The 23060-nt window shown below is 35.2% G+C and overlaps 1 protein-coding gene across 1 annotated transcript in view; it reads left to right on the plus strand.

Moving 5' to 3' along the window:
- Positions 1–23060, plus strand: part of LOC145666096 (uncharacterized) — an 89488-nt gene that overhangs the window by 1992 nt on the left and 64436 nt on the right. Inside the window, exon 2 of the mRNA XM_081733188.1 lies at positions 7937–8021. Within this exon, the coding sequence (XP_081589314.1) occupies positions 7937–8021 (85 nt within the window). The remainder of the gene's footprint in view (positions 1–7936; positions 8022–23060) is intronic.

A 23060-nucleotide genomic window follows, 5' to 3' on the forward strand; every position in this document is an offset into this window, starting at 1 on the left:
TGTTTGGCTTTCTACACTAGTAATCGAGTTTACTGTTGGTACAGTGAAACAAATATGACACGAACATACGTCCTGTACAACTTTAATATAGGACAGGGAAATGGACTTTAAAATACAGGATAATCCTCTATACAAAGGACGTCTGGCAACCCTGGATCAAATTTAAATCATGGTCATGTTAAATATATTTAGTAACCTATAGAAGAAGCAAGGAGGTATATATCTATTTTGGAGTTAAATTATTTGATCTTTTTTTTACATTAGATTTTAGGCGTGAATAGAACAAGAAGATATATTTAACCCAATAGTAGGATGTTACGTCACATAACAATATTTTTTTGTGGAAAATAAATATATACCAGATGATTAAAGGAACATTCATTGTAGTTGGTGGATTTCTAATGTTCCCAAAATATTTCGGACTTAAGTGATCATATGTCCGTTACTATTCATATTATTGTGATGTTTAAATACACTGCTGGAAAGATCCTGAATTAAGCTACAAAAAAGTTCAGTACTCTTTAAGTCTGTGTGTGTGTGACACGAACAGTTAAGAGTTATAGTGGTGGAAATCTGGAATGGGTTGTTAACGTAAACATTCCAGAAGAACCCTCTCTAAAACGATTTCAACGATATTTGGGCAACGCATGTTTTCGGGAATAATGAGACCCTTCTAAATATGAATCTGAATATTTCCAAGTCAAACGTCGCTTCCTTATGGCCGAAATCAAAGATGGGGTCCAAAGTAGCTACATTTGTGTTTGAAAAATAGCTCCAGATATTGCGTGTGATGGGGTAAATCGAGGGAATATGGGTAGGTGGAATTATGACCGGAAATAAATTTTCCTACCTCTATCACAGCAAGAACAAGACGGAATTTTCTTGTCGCGTCAGTTGGCAGCACTGCACTGGTGGATTCCTTGCAGCAAATGCGGAGACAAAAATTTAAGCGAATAATAGTTATTTAAAACTAAGAGGTGTACAATTTCCTTCCGTTATATCTGTTGTTATTCTGTATCTATAGAACATAAGATATTGTTTAAAAAAGTAGAACATTTGTAAAAAAATAAGTTACATAGTTTATAGATTAAGGTATTTAACTTTATTCACGAGGCACGAGCTATGTTTCAGAAGTGAACAATGTTGCATCTTTGAATAAAATATAGAAAAAGGAGGTAATATGAGTTTAATCAATTGGGGAAATAAGGGTAAGCGAATGTATGTGTGTAATGTGGGCAAAAGGAAAATAAAAGTCCTCTGAAAACAACACCGAGCACGTTTAAATACAAGGTTCTCAAGATTGGACACTACAGATATGATACCTGTTACATCTGCTGGCCTGACTGTTGTTTATGTAGGGTTTGTTCTTCAGTTCGACTTGGAGATTACCAGCATAGTACCCTCCCAATTATTTCTTCCAGGGACAGAGTAAATTGGAAAGATGTGATTGTAGATATCAGAAATTGAAACAAGTAGACAGATAGTCCATACTTACAGATAACAAGAGTTTCGTAGAGTTTTTTTCACTTTGGTTTGTGTTAGGAAAAACTACAAATTTATATGGTAAAAATGTTTTGCAAAAGTGTCTATTCGTTTTTGTTTTTTGTGTGTATGTTTGTGTTACAGATGCCATGTAAACATACTAGAACATTAAAAAAAACAATGGGAAGTGAAACACATGGCAAGAACTATTGCAGATGTACGAAATGAGAACTGTTCCTCATAGCAAACAGCAGATACATATTCCGTACTAAGGTACATTGTGAGATGATGCATTGCCCAAAGTACGTACGACACTACTATAAAGCCAAAATTGGGACGAAAACCTGAACCTGAATTGGTGGATCATGCGGAACTGGCACTAGTCTTAAACATCAAAGTATTTTCTAAGTGTGGAAAAGTATTTTTCAAGTATATGAAATCGAACATAAAACATCGCTTCAGCCATAAAATAAAAAAGAATAAAGAAACTGGATGGGATCTTTGCAGAGACTTCCCGATTTTGCAATTTGAAAAGAACAGACACTGTCCATTCACCGCGTTGGTGGATTATCAGAAAAAAATTGTTCAACAATCCTTTAGAAAGAAAACTCGAAAAATTTAATCTGTTAGATAAACCAAATCGTGTAGCAAACTGAAACTTAAAAAATAAATCACGAAATCTTTTAGCCAAAAAGGACAAATTTTTGTACCTTGTGTGTCCCTTAACCCCTTCACATATGACTTTTTTTTTTTTTTTTTTTTTTTTTTTTGCAATGCTGTAAACATCTATGCCTCTTCTGGCGCTTACTTAAACTAACAGATGTTCACAAAGCACAGGAAACCTGTAAGCTTCTGCCTTCTATTGGCAGCAAGCGGGATACACCCGCTCAAACATCGGAACTTGTGACATGCGTCAAAATACGGAAGTGAAAAGTGAAAAGCAACGCGTCCAGCGCGTCAAAATATGGCAAGGGGCTAATGAGAAAGAAGAAACTGTTTCTTTAATAGACTGTTTTACAACTGCAGGAAATTTCATGCCTTCAACATTGATTTTTCGTGGTAAGCGACAAAGACAATAACTTTTTGACACTTTACCTCCTGACTCAAAGATATACACAACAGAGTAGGCTAGGTCAATTCAGACATATTTTTCACTTTCGTTCATGACACAACGTTGCTACGCTTGAACTTGCAAAAGAAAAGGGTCTAACTTTATTGTGCCTTCCTCCACATATGACACATTTTCTGCAGCTCACGGACTGTACATTTTTCAAAGTTTTGAAACCTCGTTTTAGACATGTGTTTTCCAATTTGTGCGTCAACAAAGAGGTTGCAATTTAACATGATTTCATTTCTCTCGAATTCTTGCTACTGCTTAGAACGCATGTGTTATTGCCAGTGCAGCAGTGAACGGTTTTAAGTCCACAGGGATTTTTCCTGTGAACGGGTACGCCATTCCTGGGTATGCGTTCCTCCCTCAAGGATCAATTTTGATAAGAAACTTCTCTAGTTTCTGACACAGAACACGTAGTGGACAGCAGGAGATACCAGATAGCAAATCTTCTACTGGTTTGGATTAGCCACCGACTTGTGGAGCTTTACAGATCTCTCCAGATGTGAGAAGGTCCTCACGCATTCAGAGGCCTGAAAGAAAAGAAACACCGACATCATTGCGAAATTGAAGTAAACCTTGAAAATTCAACACTGGTACCCATAGAAAATCACCATCACCCCTTAATCATCTCGCTTTCAGTTAAACGTTCTCCAAAACAAAAAATAAACAATAAACTATCTGGTTTTAATTTCAGAAAAGCCGATTATTATAAATTGTATTTAGAGCTTTCAAAACTTAATTGAAATTGCTCCTCTTATTTAAATGGCGTAAATAACGCTGTAAAAACGTTTTATTAATTAATTGATGACGTATGTAAACGCAGAAATAATTTGTGGAAGCATACAATGGACAATAATACATATTACCGCGATAAATTCTATAATTTTAGGAGGGAGGTAAAGTCTAAAATTGCTAAAGCATGCAAAAAATTTGTAACTAACTCCGAGAATTATATAGCAAATGATCCAACAAACTTTTGCAATTTTATCAAAAAGAAAAAAAACAAGGCATTTTACTAATAGTTCCCTTATGTATAATGGCAAAAGTCTACAATGTAACAGGGATATTGCGGAGGCTTTTTCACATCATTTTAAGTCTGTTTACAATCATGAACCTGCGAGCTATAACACTGATGTTCTAATGTCACACGAACCTAGAAGTATATCACTCGACACTTTCCAAATCACCGAAATAACAATGCCTGCAATCGAAAATGCCATTAAGAGGTTGAAATCTAGAACAGCATGTGGCTCCGAGGTTATACCAACCTACATAATAAAGGGAACTATTGATATCATAAAACATTGAATACACATTCTTTTAAACATGTCCGTAAAATATAATGTTTTTCCAGGTCGATGGAAAGAAAATTTGATATATCCTATTCCAAAGACTAGCAATACTAAAAATATAGAAAGTTTTAGATCAATTGCAATTCTACCTCCATTTGCAAAAACAATTATGAATATATAATACACAATCGCTTACTTAATCATATTGAATTCAGCATCTCTGTATTCCAACATGGATTTCTTAAGATTAGATCCACTTCAACTAATTTGGCGATTATAACAAACTTTATAACTTCAGAATTAGACAAAGGAAGACAAGTGGATGTAATTTACACAGACTTTCAGAAGGCGTTTGATTTAGTTAACTATGATATCTTACTTGAAAAACTAGCTCCTATGAATCTTTCTAAGCTAGCATTAGTACTTTTGCACCATAATTACGTGATCGTAAACAATCTTTAGTTTACAAAGATCATATCTCCCATAATTTTAATGCTACATCGGAAGTACCGCAATGATCAAACCTTTGACCTTTGTTATTTCACATCACTATCAATGACATAACTAAGCATATTAAGAAATTGCATACTTTACTCTTTGCAGATGACTTAAAATTATATGCTCAAATTAAATCACTTGAAGACTGTAAAAACTTCCAAGAAGATTTGGAAAATGTAATACACTGGTGTCATGCGAATAGATTTAGTCTAATCATAGCTAAATGCAAAACTCTCATATTTACTAGCAAAGGAAAATACATAAACTACGATTATACTATTGACGGTGTAAACCTTTGTAGAACGGAAACTGTTAAAGACCTTGGTGTTACCTTCCACCCAAAACTGACTTTCGGAGATCACATCGAAACTATTGCAAACAATGCATTTAAGACTCTTGGATTTGTTTATCGTGTAAGTACAGATTTCCGTAGCCACATGACAGTCTTGAAATTTTAATATTCCTGTATCAGACCCCACCTGGAATACGCATGTGTTATTTGGACTCCTCATAGTGGAAAATATACTCAAATGATTGAAAGGGTACTGTGCAAGCTTTTGAGATTACTATTGTATTAAAAAAAAACTGGACTGTACCCTGCATACATATCATACCTAGAATTAACAAACAATTTCAATATACTGACATTAGAGCAACATAAGTATGTTAATGATTTAGTTTTTCTACGTAAAATAATAAATAATAAAATTGACTGCATAGAATTAAGTTCTAATATATTTCTGCATATTCCGATGTCTAGAACAAGGTTGAGCAATAGTAGTACTATGTACTGTAAAAAAACATGTACTGACATCATATATAAATCGCCTTTATTGAAAATAAGCTCTTACTACAATAATATTGAACAAAAATGTGAAATGATAGATGTATTCGTTATGCCTGAAAAAGTGTTTAAGAATACAATTTGTAGTATGATAAATTGAGTTAATTAGTGAATAAAAATTTCTGTAATTTTTCTTCTCTAAAAATAACGACATCATCATATATATAAACAAACACTGTAAATGAGCAGATCGCCTGTTGTGTTGTTACAATAAATAAATTATCAACACATCTTCCAGAAAATTGCAAAAGATGATCTCTTCAATTCCTTCCCTCCACCATAATATTCCTATAAATGAAAGAGGCACGGCAGTTTGTTTTAAAAAATATGACAATAAATGAAAATTTCTGAAATTGAAAAATAGAAGGAAGTTTTCATCTGAAGAGAAGAAGGGTAAGTAAACGACAAACGAACTAACTGAAGATAATATTGACTCTTGGTGTTCACTGTGCCTAGGGTGGTTCCATGATTATTACAATGGATAAAAGTGGGTGAAATGTAAACTATGAAGTTGTGTAAATTTGCATGCATTCATTTTAAAACTAAAAAAGATATTTTTCTGCCCATATCGTTCTTAAACGGAACTCTTAAATTTTTCATTTCCTCGTAATAATTTTTCCAACAACTATTTTCATTTAAAGTTTCTTTTTCAAGGCATTGCCTAAGATAATATTTGTTATTAGTTTATTTGTTGAAACAATTTTTGTAACTAGTAGCAAGAATTTTATGTGCATTATGTAATGTTTAAGTAATATGTTTGTGTTGCTCATACTTTCTACATTCTAGCCCGTATTCCCTTGCTTTCGAAGTTATATGTTTTTTTTTTCATAAGTGTCTTAATTATACTGTGCTACTAAACTATAAGTGTAATGTACTAATGTTTGCTAATGCTTCTACAGAATAATATTTAAATTTTGTTATTACCGAATATTGTTTCGATTGTTTAATAAATGACCGGAACACAGCGCTTTAATTCCGAAACCCACATGCTCTCTCGATTTACCTTATATCACTCTCTTGATTTTCGGAGGTCAAAAATTACTATATGCGAACACCTCCGAAGTACAATCCAATCACTGACAGTGACTCAAAACACCATGAAAGTCAAGTTGAGGGCCAAATTCGACGTACGCTGCACTGTTCCATATTAGATTGTGAAATGAAGTGTCTCATATTTTAAGGGTCAAGGATCCCACTGATTTTGCTTGAATTCTGATTCTGAAACCAGAAGTGCTCAAAAAGCTCAAGATCGCTTGCAAACATACCTCAATTGATGGACAAATTTGCAATCAAATGGAATAATTACACAATTTCCTTCTGAAAATGAGCTGAACACATAATTGATAGTGAACATAATTTTCAGCTAACTCTTCTTCCCTTTCACAAGGACGGATTCTCCCCGAGCTCAAATTCCCAAAATCTTCGCTTAAGATAACGGGGGAATCTTATAATGTTTTCATATACTATTTGAAAGATCTTCAGTTGAGCTCCTAAAGATGTTTTTTTTTTTTTTTTTTTCTTGGTCAGACGAACGGTATAGGAGTTGTTGCGGCAGCAATTTGAAAGAGAGTGAAAAACAAGAAATATACTTTCTATGATTGTGATTTATTCTCTACACTGACTTTTAGATGACTTTTAGAGTAAAAAACTAGGAATGATATAGCACACTGCAATACTTGTAGTTATTTTGAAAAACTAATTCGTCAGTAGCTGTTTTGGTCGCAATCTTGGATTTCGGCAATAAAGGAGCAAAATTCGACTCAGAAACATCCCGATTCATCTTCAGCAGGATATTATTTCTTAAAAAAGAAAAAAAAATGCCCAAATGTTGTAAAACAAATTCTGTTAAAATAGTTTTAGAGATGTGAAAGTATTTACTAGTATACCATCCACCTCCAAATTTTCGGCTCTAAAACTTCGTAATCAGTCTGTTGAAAAAAAACAGAACGTTTTTTTAAAGCTTAATTCGAGATCATTGAAATTATGTATTAAAACACTAGAATATTATGATTACTGATGGAGATATGATCATTTAAACAGACCTATGTCTATCTGCATGGTGGCTAGTTTGATGATGTTAACACAGGGGTTCATGCCCACTGATGAAGTGTGTCCGGGCAGTCGTTTATTATTTCTGTTTAACTTTACACGATTATGGCTGTTACGCTAAGGCAGAGGGATGATTTAGAGATAACTGAATGATGAAGAAAGAATTGCTGGAACAAGAAAGTAGAAGTAAACGGGAGTAACTCGAGAAAATCCAAGGACACGATGTTGTCCACCACAAACTTAATTGGCAGGGATCGGAAAAAGTACTCCACGCGCCAGAGGTAAGCGCTCCACAACTGAACTACCGTACACCTTTAGGTATAACATATCTTAATGATGTCCGGAAGTGAAATATTCCACTTACTATTGTAAACTTTTCTTAAAGAGAAAAGAACTCGGATTTGCAGCGAAAGCTAGGGTCAAATTACAATATATGTGATATTAATATTATTATTTAAAAAAAAAAATTAAAAAATTAAAAATTGCAGGAGAATACCAATCCGTGAAATTATTAGAAACAAAGGTCAATCAAGGCAAAATATGTCATTCTTTAGAAAGGAAAATGTGTCCGTCCTCGAAGACCTTAAACTTAGATTAATACTCGTAGTTTGACAAACAAAAACACATTTTCGTTTTATATTTTGTGTCTAATTTCAGGGACTATTTTGCGGTGTTACAAAATCATCACAGGATAAAGTAGGCGGGAAAATAGATGCTGAGAATCGTGGCAGTTTAGAGTTAGGTGAGTAAAGTAAATTTTCCCTTAATCATCTTAAATAGGATATGTATATATAAAGTTGGCTGTTTTTTAATCTTGGAGATAATTTTTTAAAAATTTAGGTAGATCCTTTCTACACCACAATATCAGCATCTAATTTCCTATTATGTATTTCTGAAAATAAAATAGTTTTTTGGTTGTTTCATCTGGTTCTGCATAACCAGTCAATTATTACAATTAATTGGTATACGATGTTTACGCGTTTTATATTCGCACGAACAAAGCACATACAATATTAATTGTCATGTGATGTTTGTATATGTTGGTAACATGGGAGTAATAAACGGTCCCTGGTATGGACATCCAAACATCAAATACCACATAATCGACCAAGGATAAAGTTAAACAGAAAGCACAAAAAAAAAAAAAAAGAAAAAAAAATGATATCAAGTTTTGTTTAGCATGAGGCAGTACTTTCAAGCTTAATTTGTTGTGGCAGTAATGTGTACATTCGCCAATAAGAAATCAGTATCCACACCCTTCACGTTCATACTTTGCTACAATTGGAATGCAAGTGGATCAACTGGAATACGATTTCTCTGCACTATACAAAAAAAAAGTTATCTCCTTGTGAAGGAAAAATAAGCTACAATAGAGCAATTTGTTTCAGTTATTTTACGAAAGGTTCATGCATGCCTCATACAAGAAATGTATATACAAGAAATGTATATACATACTAGAAATGTATATATACAAGAAATGTATATATATACATTTCTTGTATGAGGTATGCATGGACCTTTCGTAATATATATATATATATATATATATATATATATATATATATATATATATATATATCTGTACTTGTTCCTATGCTTTCTGTTGAAATTATTGTTCTATGAGTTGCACAAGCATGAATGGCGTTGAAGCACAAGTTCTATGAGTGTGCATGAATGGCGTTGTCATCTGTTTTATGCTTGATGTCACAAACAGGAAAGTTGATTTTGTCTGTTTTTTTAGTTTTTGAGGATAAAATAAAGGAGAAGAATGTTATAAATACAGTGCCTCCAAGAAATAATGGTGAGATTTCGTGAGGCTGCTGTGCAGTGATGATGGTACTTTGATGATTGAATAGTACACTAATTTGTTTAGAAACTCAAATAGTTTATTTAGGGTAAAGATATAAGCAGTGCTACCAGAATTCGCTACACTCTAAAAAAAAGTGCATTTCCATCCCAGTATTTTCTTTGTAACATTTTGTCAAAGACATTATGTACTGTGTTAAAATCAATAGTAATAACTAGGGCCCGGATAATTATTTAATTACATATTTTTGTAGGGGTTATATTTTTATACCAAATCAGGGTAATAATGTCATTTGTGACCCATAGTGCCTAAAAACACCCATTTGAAAGTACATATATTTACATATTTTACATTTATGTACATATAATTACATATTTTACTCATGAGCACATAATTTTACATATTTCTTGGTATTTTTATGTTTTATAGGGATTTTTCGTACAAAAACTGTTCAACAATAGACTTTGAAAAGAAGAAAACACTCACCTCTCTTTGAACTTGCTTTATTTTTAATTTTTAATTTTTTATTTATTTACTTATTTATTTATTGTTTCACTGCGTTTCACCCTTTTAAAATAGTATTGAAGCGTAGTTTGGCGGATTGGTAGAGAGAGTTGGACACAACCTGATTTGATTAGCAATCGTACACTTTCGGTCGCGGTAGTAGCGCTCACATCCTTACGTGAGATTAATAATTCAATCGAATTACTATCGCGACGCGGCTTTACGATTGCCTATCGTGTTTTTGTCGCAAACTCGCCCCACTTATATTTACCTTCAGCGAAAAATATTAAATCAGATGGGGAAGTTTGCATTCACGCAATTGATAACACTGAACTCTTGATTTACAAAAGTGAAGCGCCTGCCGCCACAACGCATGCCGTAGGGAAAGTGTGAGCTATTTTATTGAATATTTAATCTCCTGTGCTGTCAGCAAATCCTGTTTCCAAGATGCCAAAGGACAAAATCCCGTTGTCAATAAGACTTAAGCATTTCACGGAAGAGTTTGAGCATTTTTCCACAGATGGAAAAGTGCTTTATTGCCAGGTTTGTGAGAAGGGTGTCTCATGCGCTCAACATTCCCAAGTTGTGCAACACATATCCACATCACGCCATCAGACCCGAGCTTCAAAACCTAAACCACAAAAGCAGTTGCTAGTAACTGAATCTCAAGCTCAAAGTAGTCCAGGGCCACGGAAGTCTCAGTTTTCAAGTGATCTGTGCCGTGCTATGGTATGTGCTGATATCCCTATTTGGAAACTAAACAATACAATACTTCGTGAATTTCTGCAACAATACACACACGAAACAGTTTCAGATGAATCTACAATCAGAAAGCATTACGTGCCTGATTTATATGTAGAAACAATGAACTCGATTCGTGGGGAAAGCGATGATGGTCCTATTTGGGTGTCAATTGACGAAACAACTGATGTAGAGAGGCGACATGTTGGTAATGTTGTAATAGGTTTGTTGAAAGATAATGAAGTCAGCTAGCCTATCCTGTTAACTAGTGATTTGTTGCCGCGATGCAACCATCAAGCCATTGCAAAACTCTTTAATGATGCTAAGGGACTTCTGTGGCCTGATGGTATCAAGCATAACAATGTCTTCCTTCTAGTGACTGATGCAGCACCGTACATGTGCAAAGCTGCAGAAGCTTTGCAAGTATTGTATCCGAAGCTGTTCCATCTAACTTGTCTTGCCCACGCATTTGATCGTGTTGCAAAATTTGTTCGTTCTAGATTTTCACAAGTGGATGCATTAATTTCAAATACAAAGAAGGTATTTTTCAAGGCTCCCAGTAGAGTTGAGAAATTTAAAGAACTGTTCCCTGAAATACCTGTTCTTCCTCAGCCGGTACTAACGAGGTGGGGAAGCTGGATTGATGCTGTGTGTTACTATGTTACGAACTTTGATGCAGTGAAACAAGTGTTACATTTTGATTCTGAAGATGCATCTTCCATAGAAATAGCGAAACGAATGTTTGATGACGGGAAGTTGAAGCATGATATTTCCTACATTCAGAGCAATTTTTTATGTCTCAGTAGTACTATTTAATCCTTGGAGAAATCATAATCTAGCCTTTCAGACAATCTTGAAATTGTTCGCTCAACAGTTGCTTCTCTGGTAGGTGTGAAAGGATCTGTTGGGGATGCAGTGAATAAGAAGATAACTTTCGTTTTGGAGAAAAATCCAGGCTATAAGACAATCTATGCTATTAATGGAGTGTTAAGTGAAGCTAAATCCATATCGTGGCTATTGAATACGCACCTTCTGATTTGTGCAAGTTTAAGTATGCACCAATTAATTTGTGTAATGTTGAACGATCGTTCAGTCAATATAAAGCTCTGTTGCGTGATAACAGGAGAGATTTTGTGTTTGAAAATTTGAAACAAATTTTCGTTCCTTACTGTTACGGAGATCGACTGTTGAAATAGTGAAAAGTTTAATTGAGAATGTTTTGTTCTTCACGATATTTTTTACTAAGATGTTTTGAGTGTGTAATGTACGGGAAGGTTCTATAACGCTGGACGCCCATTAGATGTACAATGGCATAAACAAAGTTTTCGTAAAAAATCCTTCCCAAATTAGGTTAATTAAGATTAATTAGAGATTAGAGAGGTTAGGCTATGTTAGGGTAAGTTACTATCTGTTGTACAGGTAGGCAGGCCAGTGGTTTAGAATTATCCCGTAATGTACAGTTGAATGACCTTTGGATGATTTCTGAAAGTATAAATATGAAGCAAGACTTTGTGTGAAATGAAACGACCATTTAGTGCATAGAAACTCTTTTATACGCGATAACAAGATAAGTTTTCTGACTGAAAATTTGAAACTCATTCTGTTTCTTAATGTTGCGGAGATCATGCTGGAAAAGTAACAGGTAGTAAACATTGTAATTGAATAAATATTGTATTTACAACATCAAATGTAGAAAACGTAATAGAAAATGCTGGTATTTTCATTTTACATATTTTGCTCTTTTGGAAGGGTTTTATTACATATTATTGAGATTTTATGTACATATATATGTACATATTTTCATTGTTTTTAGTACATAATTATCCGGGCCCTAGTAATAACCTTCCTGAAAACACAAATCAGCGGGCAGTTTTGACAGTTATGTCAGACATGCTCGACAGAGTCTATTCTGAAGTTGGATTTCGTGTGGATATATGTCATGCTTTACCGTTTTCTTGTCACATTATAGTGTATTCTTGTAGTACTGCAATTTTTTGACAAGAATAAAGTATTTGAGTTGTAAACCAGTGTATCCTTCAACCATTCAAATGTCAATACTTTGCACACCTACCTCACGAAACCCCACCCTTCTTTCTCGGAGGTCTTTCTGTATTGAGAATTCATAACTCATTTCTATAATATAGCGTTCACCTCTGGTGCTTGGGGTCCCGGGTTCGATCCCAGCCCCCGCCAAGTGAACTTTGTGGTGGACAAACACCGCGTGCTGGGTTTTCTCGGGGTTCACCCGTTTCCTCCCACTTTCTTCTTTCCACCATTTCATTCATTACTCATCATCACCGTCTCCTTTAGCCTAACCGGCATAGGCGTGGGACGTAAAACTCAAAGATTTCATTTCATTTTTTCATTTCTCTAATAAAAAAGTATAGTACAATACCTAAATTTTTGTAACTCACACTTGATCCTGAATCTTTCTATGCATGTAGGAAAAGTCTTCCACATCTGTCAGCTCCACAGAACGTTCTTCTTCCTCTGCGTCGAGACCCTACCTGTAATTTCAAGCTTTTGTCGTGGCCTTGCATAGCGAATTTTCTAACATTCTTGCCTTCAGTGCAAGCGGTCCCAGGTTCGATTGCCGGTTGGGTCACTCTGTTGAATGAGGTTTTCATAGGATTTCCTCATTCACACCAGCAAATACCGGGGTGTATCTAACTTGTAAGTCCCAGGCCGTTCATTCCTTCCCCAATCCTTTCTTACTTCCCTTTCCCCGGGTAGTGTGCAAGAACAGGGGCGTCATTACTCATACGTGACGGGTTAAATGGTCATGTATGCCGACAGCCCAGAAATATAATTCCTAAATCCTTCAAGCTTTTTTCAGAATTAATTGTCTTTATATGTGATGCATTGTTTGTATAAAAATTCTTACTGGTGTCTGTACATTACTTCCCCATGCTCAGAGATGACCATATACTGCTCAGTTCCAAATTGTGAAGCATTATATTTCTATCAATTCATCATCTATTTTAATCAATATTCTTTTCGTCATTGTTTTAGAACACTGCGGGTCTTTTTCCACACAACGGAGAGACAGAAATTCTGCTTTGATTTGGAGGGCGGTCATGTCAAACTGTTGTGATTTCTTTGACTTACGGTATCGTCTTTGATGTTAAAATCAACACTTCATTTGATTTTTTTTTTTTTTTTTAAGAAATGGTTAAGGACTTCTCGGACACTTTGTATAATGGCAAACATGTATATACCATCAGAATACTGAGTGCACTTTAAGAAACCATTCCTCCTTATCCCTTACCGTTTTTGCTTTTTGACGATCTAATATTGAAATCGAAAGAATCAGATACACTCTACTTATGTTTCATAAGAGAAATAAGAGAGAAGATGGACTTTGAGTCTGCAGTTTTTTTTAAAAAAAAGATCACCGTTCTTTATGTTTTTGCTATGTGTCAATCCAAACGGATACTGGAAGTGGTAATATGACAGATTTCCCAAAGAGGAGAAATACTACCTTGATCAAAAAGTTCTTGTCAAGTCACCTGACGACTATTACTGTGTTTGGTGGGTTGCTACACCTGTCTTCAATATTCTCTCTCAATTTAAACATTCTAGTTTACCATTTGTGAAAATGAGGCAGTGTGGAGTACATCTGTTTGGGAGTTTGTTTCAATTTTTGCAATGGACTTAATTTTGCAACAACGAATCAAAAAAAAAAAAAAAAACTAACGAATACCATTCCGTAGCCATCGAATTCACCGGATTTAGCTCCGTGTGGCTCTTTTCTGTTTTATCGACTCAAGAAACCATTACAGGGAACGCGTCTTAGCAGCCGAGAAGAGATAATACGAAAGTGGAAGACGACCCTGATGGTCATACCGAAAATCGAGTACCACAAATGTTTTGAGAACTGGATTAAGCGCTGGCATATGTGCGTTGCAGTCGATGGAGATTACTTCAAAGGGAACAATATCAATTTTCAAAAATAAACTTGTATTTTTAATTTTGTGAGTGAATTTCGGGAACTGTTTTATTAAGGTAGTATATGGTGGCAACTATTCTTTGGACACTGAATCCGTTAATGTTTTTTCAGTTATTCGCTACCATTTTATCCTATGGGGATCAAAATAATAAAACCAGAAATGGTAATATTTTTCTAACACTTCCGGTTTTCAAGAAGGATTACTTCTTGTGTTTTCGGTTTTCAAATGAAGATGGATCATATCCCTGAGAAGCTGATTAAAGATAAAGTAAATATTTTTTCTCATAGGTTCGTGCACTGTGCAGGTTAACACCTAAAAAAAAAAAAAAAAAAAAAAAATGCAAACAAATGGAAATAGTTGTTCTACTCTTTCCTCACTTATGATTTGGAATAACCTATTTCTATATATATATATATAAAAGAAAAGTGACTATATTAGTGACTTAATAACTCTTAAACTACATGGCTGATGACGATGAGATTTTCAATATAAATGAGGCTCGGGCCTGGGATAGTTTTTATATTTTCTTTTTGACGGTGCAACTTAGGAGAGAAGGAGGGGAAGATATATAAAAATAATCCAAAATCACGGACATTAGTGCCGAATTCATAGTTGTTGGGTTCACTGAGATGAATAGTAACACTTCCAATGCCATTTAAATCCAAATTCAGCCCTCCAACTTGGGGAAGGGGACGGAGAGATACACTATATAAAAATGGTCGAAAATGACTAATATCAGAGAGCACGTCATTAATAGAAAAAGGTGACTAATTAAGGGAACATATTACTATTCTTTTGTTTCAACCCAACGAAGCGGGTAATTGACGCTAATAATAATAATAATAATAATAATAATAATAATAATAATAATAATAAGTCTTCTTTGGCACAAATGATTGAGTCAATATGTTTTGCTTTTCAAAATCTGACACCCTTTATTAAGGAACTTCACTACGTAGTCCATACATTCAGTAGGCGTCGTTCTCCTCAACATGGCGGACAAGTATTGCGTCATCAGCCTCCACTATTACAGTCTAAATATTATCATACAAGTTTTAATTTATATTTACTTTTACCGTAGACAACGTGCTTAATTTAATTGTATCTATTTGTGAATACCTGGAACCAGCATACCAATTGTAGGTAATTAAAATACGGTATGACAAAGGAACTAAATATCAAAACAGAAACTCAGACCATACATTAATCTTTTTAGAAAATGAAATGAAATCTTTAAGTTTTACGTCCCACGTTATGCCGGTTAGGCTAAAGGAGACGGTGATGATGAGAGATGAGTGAAATGGTGGAGTGAAGAAAGTGAAAGGAAACGGGAGAACCCCGAGAAAACCCACGAGCACGGTATTTGTCCACCACAAAGTCCACACGGCGTGAGCTGGGATTGAACCAGGGACCCCATTCATCGGAAGTGAACGCTATACCATTGAGCCACCGCGCCCCCAACCAATGTTTTCAGAGTACAATGGTTTTTCGATTCTAAGATTTGAGATTTTCGGCAGCCCGCGTCTCTTGTTTTGAATGTTGAGATGGCCTGAAAGGTAAAACCACACTTTGTCCTTAAACCTGCTATCAAGAGAAAACATATCCGCAAATTAGCAAAAGCGTGGAATCATTGGTAGAAATAAATTTGCTTTGTTTTACAGAGATCTCTGGTTCGATTGCAGTCAAAGATTTCTAGACTTTATTTCCCCTTCCTGTTTAATTCTCATTCAGCCAACTGTTTAATAATCAATTATTTTGAATTAATTATGTGCTTACTTTACTTTAAAGATACCTTAAACTTGGCAACTTAAGACTCCAAGTTAAAGATTCCATCTCATTTCGTGTGCTACTCGTGAAAGCTGATACAAACTCTTACTTGACGTGCTTTGAGCATTGTACAGGATGCAGCGGTACACAACGTTATTCTTTTCCCCGACTTCGATAAAGACAAAACCTCTTTTATATATTATCATTAAAGAATAACTAAATCCGATATTAGTAATGGCTGTCAGCATTCAGTGTATAAAACATGTAATTTATGACGTCATCTATCATGAAAATTGCTACCATACATCACTAGATAGTAAACACCATTCTGAAGGGTGAATTATCTTCAAAATTTACTATTAGGTTTCCTTTTGAATAATCTGGCCATTTATTTATATTTTTTTTCCTTCGAAAACAAACTTATATAGAAGATGGTTATTTTTTTTCTTTATAGAAAGTTCTGGCATTTCAGACTTTGATTTTCGTTTTCCGCAGCGGATGTTTGGACTTGAAAGGAGGTGGGGATACTGAAGTAAATTTGTAGAGTACATTATTACACAATAGATAACAAGTAACCGAAGTTAGAACTTGTTCCATGTCTAAGAGAAGCATTAAGGTGTGATTTATTACTACACACATATATCTATCTACATACTGTATATTACTTTTGTTGTTGTATCCGTTTAACAAGATTCCAGTAAGATTGTGGATACAAGTATGAATGAATTATTGTTTGTCCTGGATTCAGTATGTCTTTTGATACGATAAATTACACAAGGTGTCTTCCCATTTTAAAAAAAAATAATTAAAAAAATGTTTACTGGAACGCAGTTTGCTAGTGAAAGCTCGTCTTTTATATTACTTCGTACAAGATTTGGAAAGCATAACTGTTTTCGATATTCTCACTTAACTACATGAAACATATATTGTTATTGGTGAGAAACTCAATTTTTTTAAACGTTAACATTCAAGTATAGAAAAATTAAGGTTTTATTTGCTGATAACAAATTAAACAGTTTGTTTTGGTTAAAACTTTCTATGAATTAATTCAAGAGACACTATTTCTAATAAATAGTCTAAAATGGTACCTGAAACCTGATATATGAAGGTAGTAGAGACTTTTAATATATGCCTACGATGCAGAATCTGAGAATAAAGCTAAATCCTTCCATGGATCGAAGCCGAGAGGCAGATTTAAAATTACTTCTTCTTAATAAAGCAGCACATTGAAATGTATACAGGTGGATTATCGAATAAATTGTGAATGTGAATATAATAATTAGAGACCGGATGTTTAGGCGCTAAAAACTTGGAAAGTAGGCAGACAAATTGTCACTCAAAATTTAAAAAAATAGGCACTAAAATGTAAATCGAAACAATGAAGATAAATACCCAAAACATATAGAAATATAAAGAATATAGACATATAAAGAATATAGAAAAATACTTGTTTGTTAATATCTTCTTTTACTGTATATATATATAAAAACGAAGCTTGACAAGTATTCCATGTGTATTTGGTAAATACATTCTCTACAGCACTTTATTACTACACATACCAAATTTTATACACTTTATCAGTACACACAGCAGCCCAAACGTTCGCAATACTTTATCAGTACATACAGCAATCAAAAGTTTCACGACATCTTATCACTACAAATAACACTTACTGGAATTTCTTTTATATTTATTATATTTCAGAATCTTTTCTTGAAATACTAAATTATATATTTTCCCCAATAAAGTATTATTTTGAAGAAAATGGAAAGAATAGACAACATTAGACACTAAAGAAACTATTTAGGCAGGAATGGGCGAAATAGGCAAAAAGGCAAAATAAAATTGGCTTAAATTGAAACTATAATCTCTCATACAAGCTTTAAAACGTTATTTATTTTATCATATCTTTAATATTGAAGAATAGGCATCTTGCTTAACATCTGGTCTCTAGTGATAATTCTCAATTAAAAAGCTAACCTTTTCAGGACGGGCAGGGATTTCAAGAAAATCGTAGACCTTTACTTTGGCGGCTCTAGCACCCCTCCTAATTCTGCCATGGGTATGAATTATACCTTGTTGGAAAGCTTATGAAACAAAGATTTAGTAAGATAACCTTTGAGGCTACCGTACCCAACCCGTAGAAGAAGAAGAATGAAAGAGAAAAAGTGAAAAAAAATATTTTTTTCGAAATTTGTGAGTCTGGCAACACTGTTTCTAGTCGTATGCTAGAAAAAATATTCTGACCTGTAGGCCAGACATTGATAATAATTATACCAAAAAATGAAGGGCAAAGGTACAATAGCTAGGTAAAAAAGAAGTCGGAAGATAGAATCTAGGTGAATCATCCTGTTCCTATTTTCCCGAGAAATTTTCGTCTACCCTTACGTTGGCAGGCTTGGTGACGCCCCTAAATGTCACACATAAACAAACCATACCTCGTTGAAAACCTTATAGAACAGACATTTCAGCAAAGTAACTTTCGTGTCTCTCGGACCAAATTAGTAAAAGAAGAAGAAGACGAAAATCTTTTTTTTTTTAAATACAATTCTTCAGATTTTGTCAGACTGTGGCAACGCTGATATATACCGTAAGCAAGCAAAAAAAATCTCAGATTTACGCCAGACACTGGAAACAATGATATCAAAAAATGAAGGGTTTAGATTCAATAGGAATGGAGGGAAAAATTCTGAACACCGAGCCTACGTGAATCATCCTGTATTTTTTCGATAGATTGTGGTATACGCTAACAATGACAAGTCTGGTGATGCCCCTAATTGTCACAAGCATATCAGCTATACCTCGTTGGAAACCTTATGAGACACCCATTTCAACATGGTAACTTTCGTGTCTCTCGGACTAAACTAGTAAAAGAAGAAGAAGACGAAAGTCAAAATTTTTGCGAAAAAATCTATTTTTCCAAATTTGTCAGACTATGGCAACACTGGTATTTGCCGTACGCAAAAGAAAAAAATCTTACATTTACGCCAGACATTGGGAACAATGATATAAAAAATGAACGGTTTACGTACAATAGGAATGGAGGAAAAAATTCGGAACCCCGAACCTACGTGAATCATCCTGTATTTTGTTCGAGAGATTGTGGTATACGCTAACATTGGCAGGCTTGGTCACGCTCCTAATTGTCACAAACATATCAGCTATACCTCGTTGGAATTCGTATAACACACACATTCCAACAAGGCAAGTTTCGTGTCTCTTGGGCTAAATTAGTAAAAGAAGAAGAAGACGAAAATCAAAATTTTGGTTGGAAAATCCATTTTTTTAAAATTTGTCGTACTATGGCAACGCAGTTATTTCTCGTACGCAAGAAAAAAAATCTCACATTTACGCCAGACATTGGGGACAATGATATAAAAAATGAATGGTGTAGGTGCAATAGAAATGGAGGAAAAAATTTGGAGCACCGAATCTGCGTGGATCATCCTGTTATTTTTTCGATAGATTGTGGTATACGCTAATATCGGCAGGCTTGGCCATGCTCCTAATTGTCACAAACATGTCAGCTGTACCTCGTTGGAAAGCTTATGGAACAAACATTCCAACAAGATAACTTTCGTGTCTGTCGGGCCAAACTAGTAAAAGAAAAAGAAGACAAAAATGAAAATTTTGGGTGGAAAATCAAGTTTTTCGAAATTTGTCGGACTATGGCAACACTGTTGTTTGTCGTATGCAAGAAAAATAATTCTCACATTTACCTCCGTTATTGTGAATAATTGTGCAAAAAATAAACCGTGTAAGTGCAGTAGGAATGCACTCTTACTAACGGCAGAGAATAAACTCGTATTGGTTCACCTAACATTGTTCGTCGCAAGATCATAGCTTTTCTTTCCTTTTGCTTCGTCAGGAAGATTTTTTGTCAAAGGAGGGAGTTGAAAGAAATGCATATTTACGACACTTAGGTTCAACTGATAGCTACAGCTGACTTTGACCAGGCTAAAAATAGAACGGTGCGTTCTGAGGTGATAACTGTTTTCCTTTCGCTCTCTCTCTCTCTCTCTCTCTCTCTGTGTGTGTCTGTCTGTCTGTTCAATAAGTTATCTTGTTGGAATGACTGTTTTATAAGCTTTCCAACGAGGTATAGCTGATATGTTTTTGACAATTAGGAACGTGGCCAAGTCTGCCAATGTTTGCTTATACCACAATCTCTCGAAAACATACAGGATGATTCACGTAGGGTCGGCGTTCCGAATTTTTTTCTTCACTCCTATTCCACCTAAACCCTTCATTTTTCTACATCTTTGTTTCCAATGTCTGCGCAAATGTGAGAATTATTTTCCTTGCGTACGAAAAATAACAGCGTTGCCATAGACCAACAAATTTCGAAACATTTGATTTTCCACCCAAAATTTTGACTTTCGTCTTCTTCTTCTTTTACTGGTTTGGCCCGAGACACACAAAAGTTACATTGTTGGAATGGCTGATCTATAAGGTTTTTAACGAGGTATGGTTTGTGTGTCTGTGATAATTAGGAATGTCGCTAGGGCTGTCAACGTTAGAGTACATTACAGTGGATATTGAATAATATACAGGATGTGTCACGTAGGTGTGGGGTTCTGAATTTCTTTTTCCATTTGTATTGAACCGATGGGTTTGACTTTTGTGTATCATTGTCCCAAATATCTGTCGTAAATGTGAGATTTTTTTTCTTGCGTACGATGAATAACAATGTTGCCAGAGTTACTCAAACTTGAAATATATATTTTTGTCTTTATAAGAAAATATACAATAAGAAAAAGGATAAATTCAATACCCTTCCTATTCACCCCTCTCAAGCCCAAAAGTCATGGACTGGATATGGCTAGTTAGTATGTTCATTTGTCTCTATGGATGCCATTTTTTATCCTTGTAGCTCCATCAGAGGGGTACCTCCCCCCAAATTCTGAAGGGAGAGAGGGAAAACTATAAACACCCAACTTTGCCCCCCTCCCCCTTCACGGCGGGACCCATTACATGAATGATATACACAGGATTAGAAAGTTCCGTCCTTTCTGAAAAGATACATACCAAAATCATATCTCTAGGTTAATTAGGAGCTGAGCTAGAGAGGTTTGAATTACTGGCTCAAGGGTTGAGCCGTTCGTCCTGAAGGACAGTTATTTTTAGAAACAACCAAGACCGACCAAGTGACACATAAACCAATAACTATTAGGTGCAAAATTTATAGATAAAATCTGTTAATTCACCAACGAAGAGTAGGCCTCTTCATTGGCCTAGTGGGTAGTTCGTTTGCACGTGTACCTGGTTCGATCCCCGTGTGAGAGCACAAAAAATAATTCACTTTCATTAATTACCCGCCTTCTTTAGAGCGTAAAGGAAATGAAAATGGGATGCAAACCCCGGAAGTCCATGAAGACCATTTCAAAATATCTGAAGGCTTCTGAAGGCACAATGGGCAGAGTGATGCATGAGGAAATTCGCTACAAGTCGTATACAGTGAGAAAAGAGGTAGTTCACGTCATCGCACATCCAACTTCAATGCCGTCTTCGAGCATAACGAATACTAAACAAGGTCAAACAGCTGAAAGAGCCTCACACGATTTTAATTCTCTCCAATGAAAAATTTGATGAAGATCAAACTGTGAACATGATAAATGAGTCCTGGTAATGTCGTCATTACAGGTCTTTCCATAAGGTCTTCGAGTGAATACTGCTTATTACATTGAGTTCTAGAAGCAGTTGTTGAGCTCTGGATAGACATCGTGTGCAATCGTAGGCCGTACGTGTTTCAGTAGGGCACTGCACATGTGCTTAAATCTGTGACGACCAGGATTGGATAGCAGCAAATCTTCACGTTCACATCACAACAAACTTGCGGCCATCTAAATCATCTAAAGGATTAGGTTTTATGCATTGTTGAACGGGACACTAATAAATGGTCGCGCAGTATACCTTATTCTCTAAATGCCACAATTACTCAATGAATAATATCAATAAGAACCATCTTATTCATACATGCTAAAGATTCCAAACCCTCATTTAAACCGTTATAAAGGCTGCTGATAGTTACAATGAATGAATCTGTACTTCAACCATTAATGCATCAGTGTATCAAATTTTGCATCGATACATTTCGACATTCAATATAGAGGGTGGCCCAAATGTAGGTATACACGGTTGCATTGATCAAGTATAACATTCTTGTTTATGGGTTTATTTGCTTCGGCTGTTACGTGCTTAAGGTAAAAAAAGCATTAAGAACAAGTAATAAAGAAACCAAATCTACTTGATGGATAACAATAAGAAATTATAAAAAATGCAATGAACTGATACTGTATACTAACTACTTTTGGGCCACCCGGTATATGGTCTTTCTCACTGTTACCAAAATATGTTCTCAGATACCTCACACCCTGTACATTGCACATTATGACAAAGTTTAGTGGAGTCGGCAGTCAATTTTTCAATGGCAATATTTTCTGTAGGTTTATGCCATTAAACGAAAAGTACTAAAATTTTTATTAACGTCCTGCGAGATGGTCCTTAGCAAAATGGATTAGTTTGGAACATTTCACAGAACGAGAATGTAGGAATAGAGTGGCCATCTGCAAGGAAACTCACTTAAATGATGTATACTATAAACAAGCGTGCTTATGGATAAAACGAGTGATTCCTGTAGGTGAGCGCTTTGCCACCAGCGAACAAACGTTCTCTTTCATTGAACGCTTGTGAAGATCTGTGTTAAACAAGATTATTATTACCGCATCTTACAGTCGTGTACTGTATGTTGATGACTGTACAATTTTTGTTTTTTGTAGCTTTCCTTCGTGTGTATATACTGACCATCCAGAAGAGTTGAGTTGTGTTGATTTTAACGTCCCGTTCAGCAGCGAGGCTATATGAGACGTGGACCTACTGATTAACGTGGAATCCGAACCACATGAGCTCATGCCGGGAATCGAACCCGGGTCTCCCACGCCAAAGGCGCGTACGCTAACTGCTTAGCCACGGAGGAGCTCGACCATCCAGAAGATTATGACTACTACCTAAT

The sequence above is a fragment of the Thermobia domestica genome, chromosome 12 (genome assembly GCF_964235325.1).
Source record: "Thermobia domestica chromosome 12, izTheDome1.hap1.1, whole genome shotgun sequence".
In the NCBI taxonomy this organism is placed as follows: Eukaryota; Metazoa; Arthropoda; class Insecta; order Zygentoma; family Lepismatidae; genus Thermobia; species Thermobia domestica.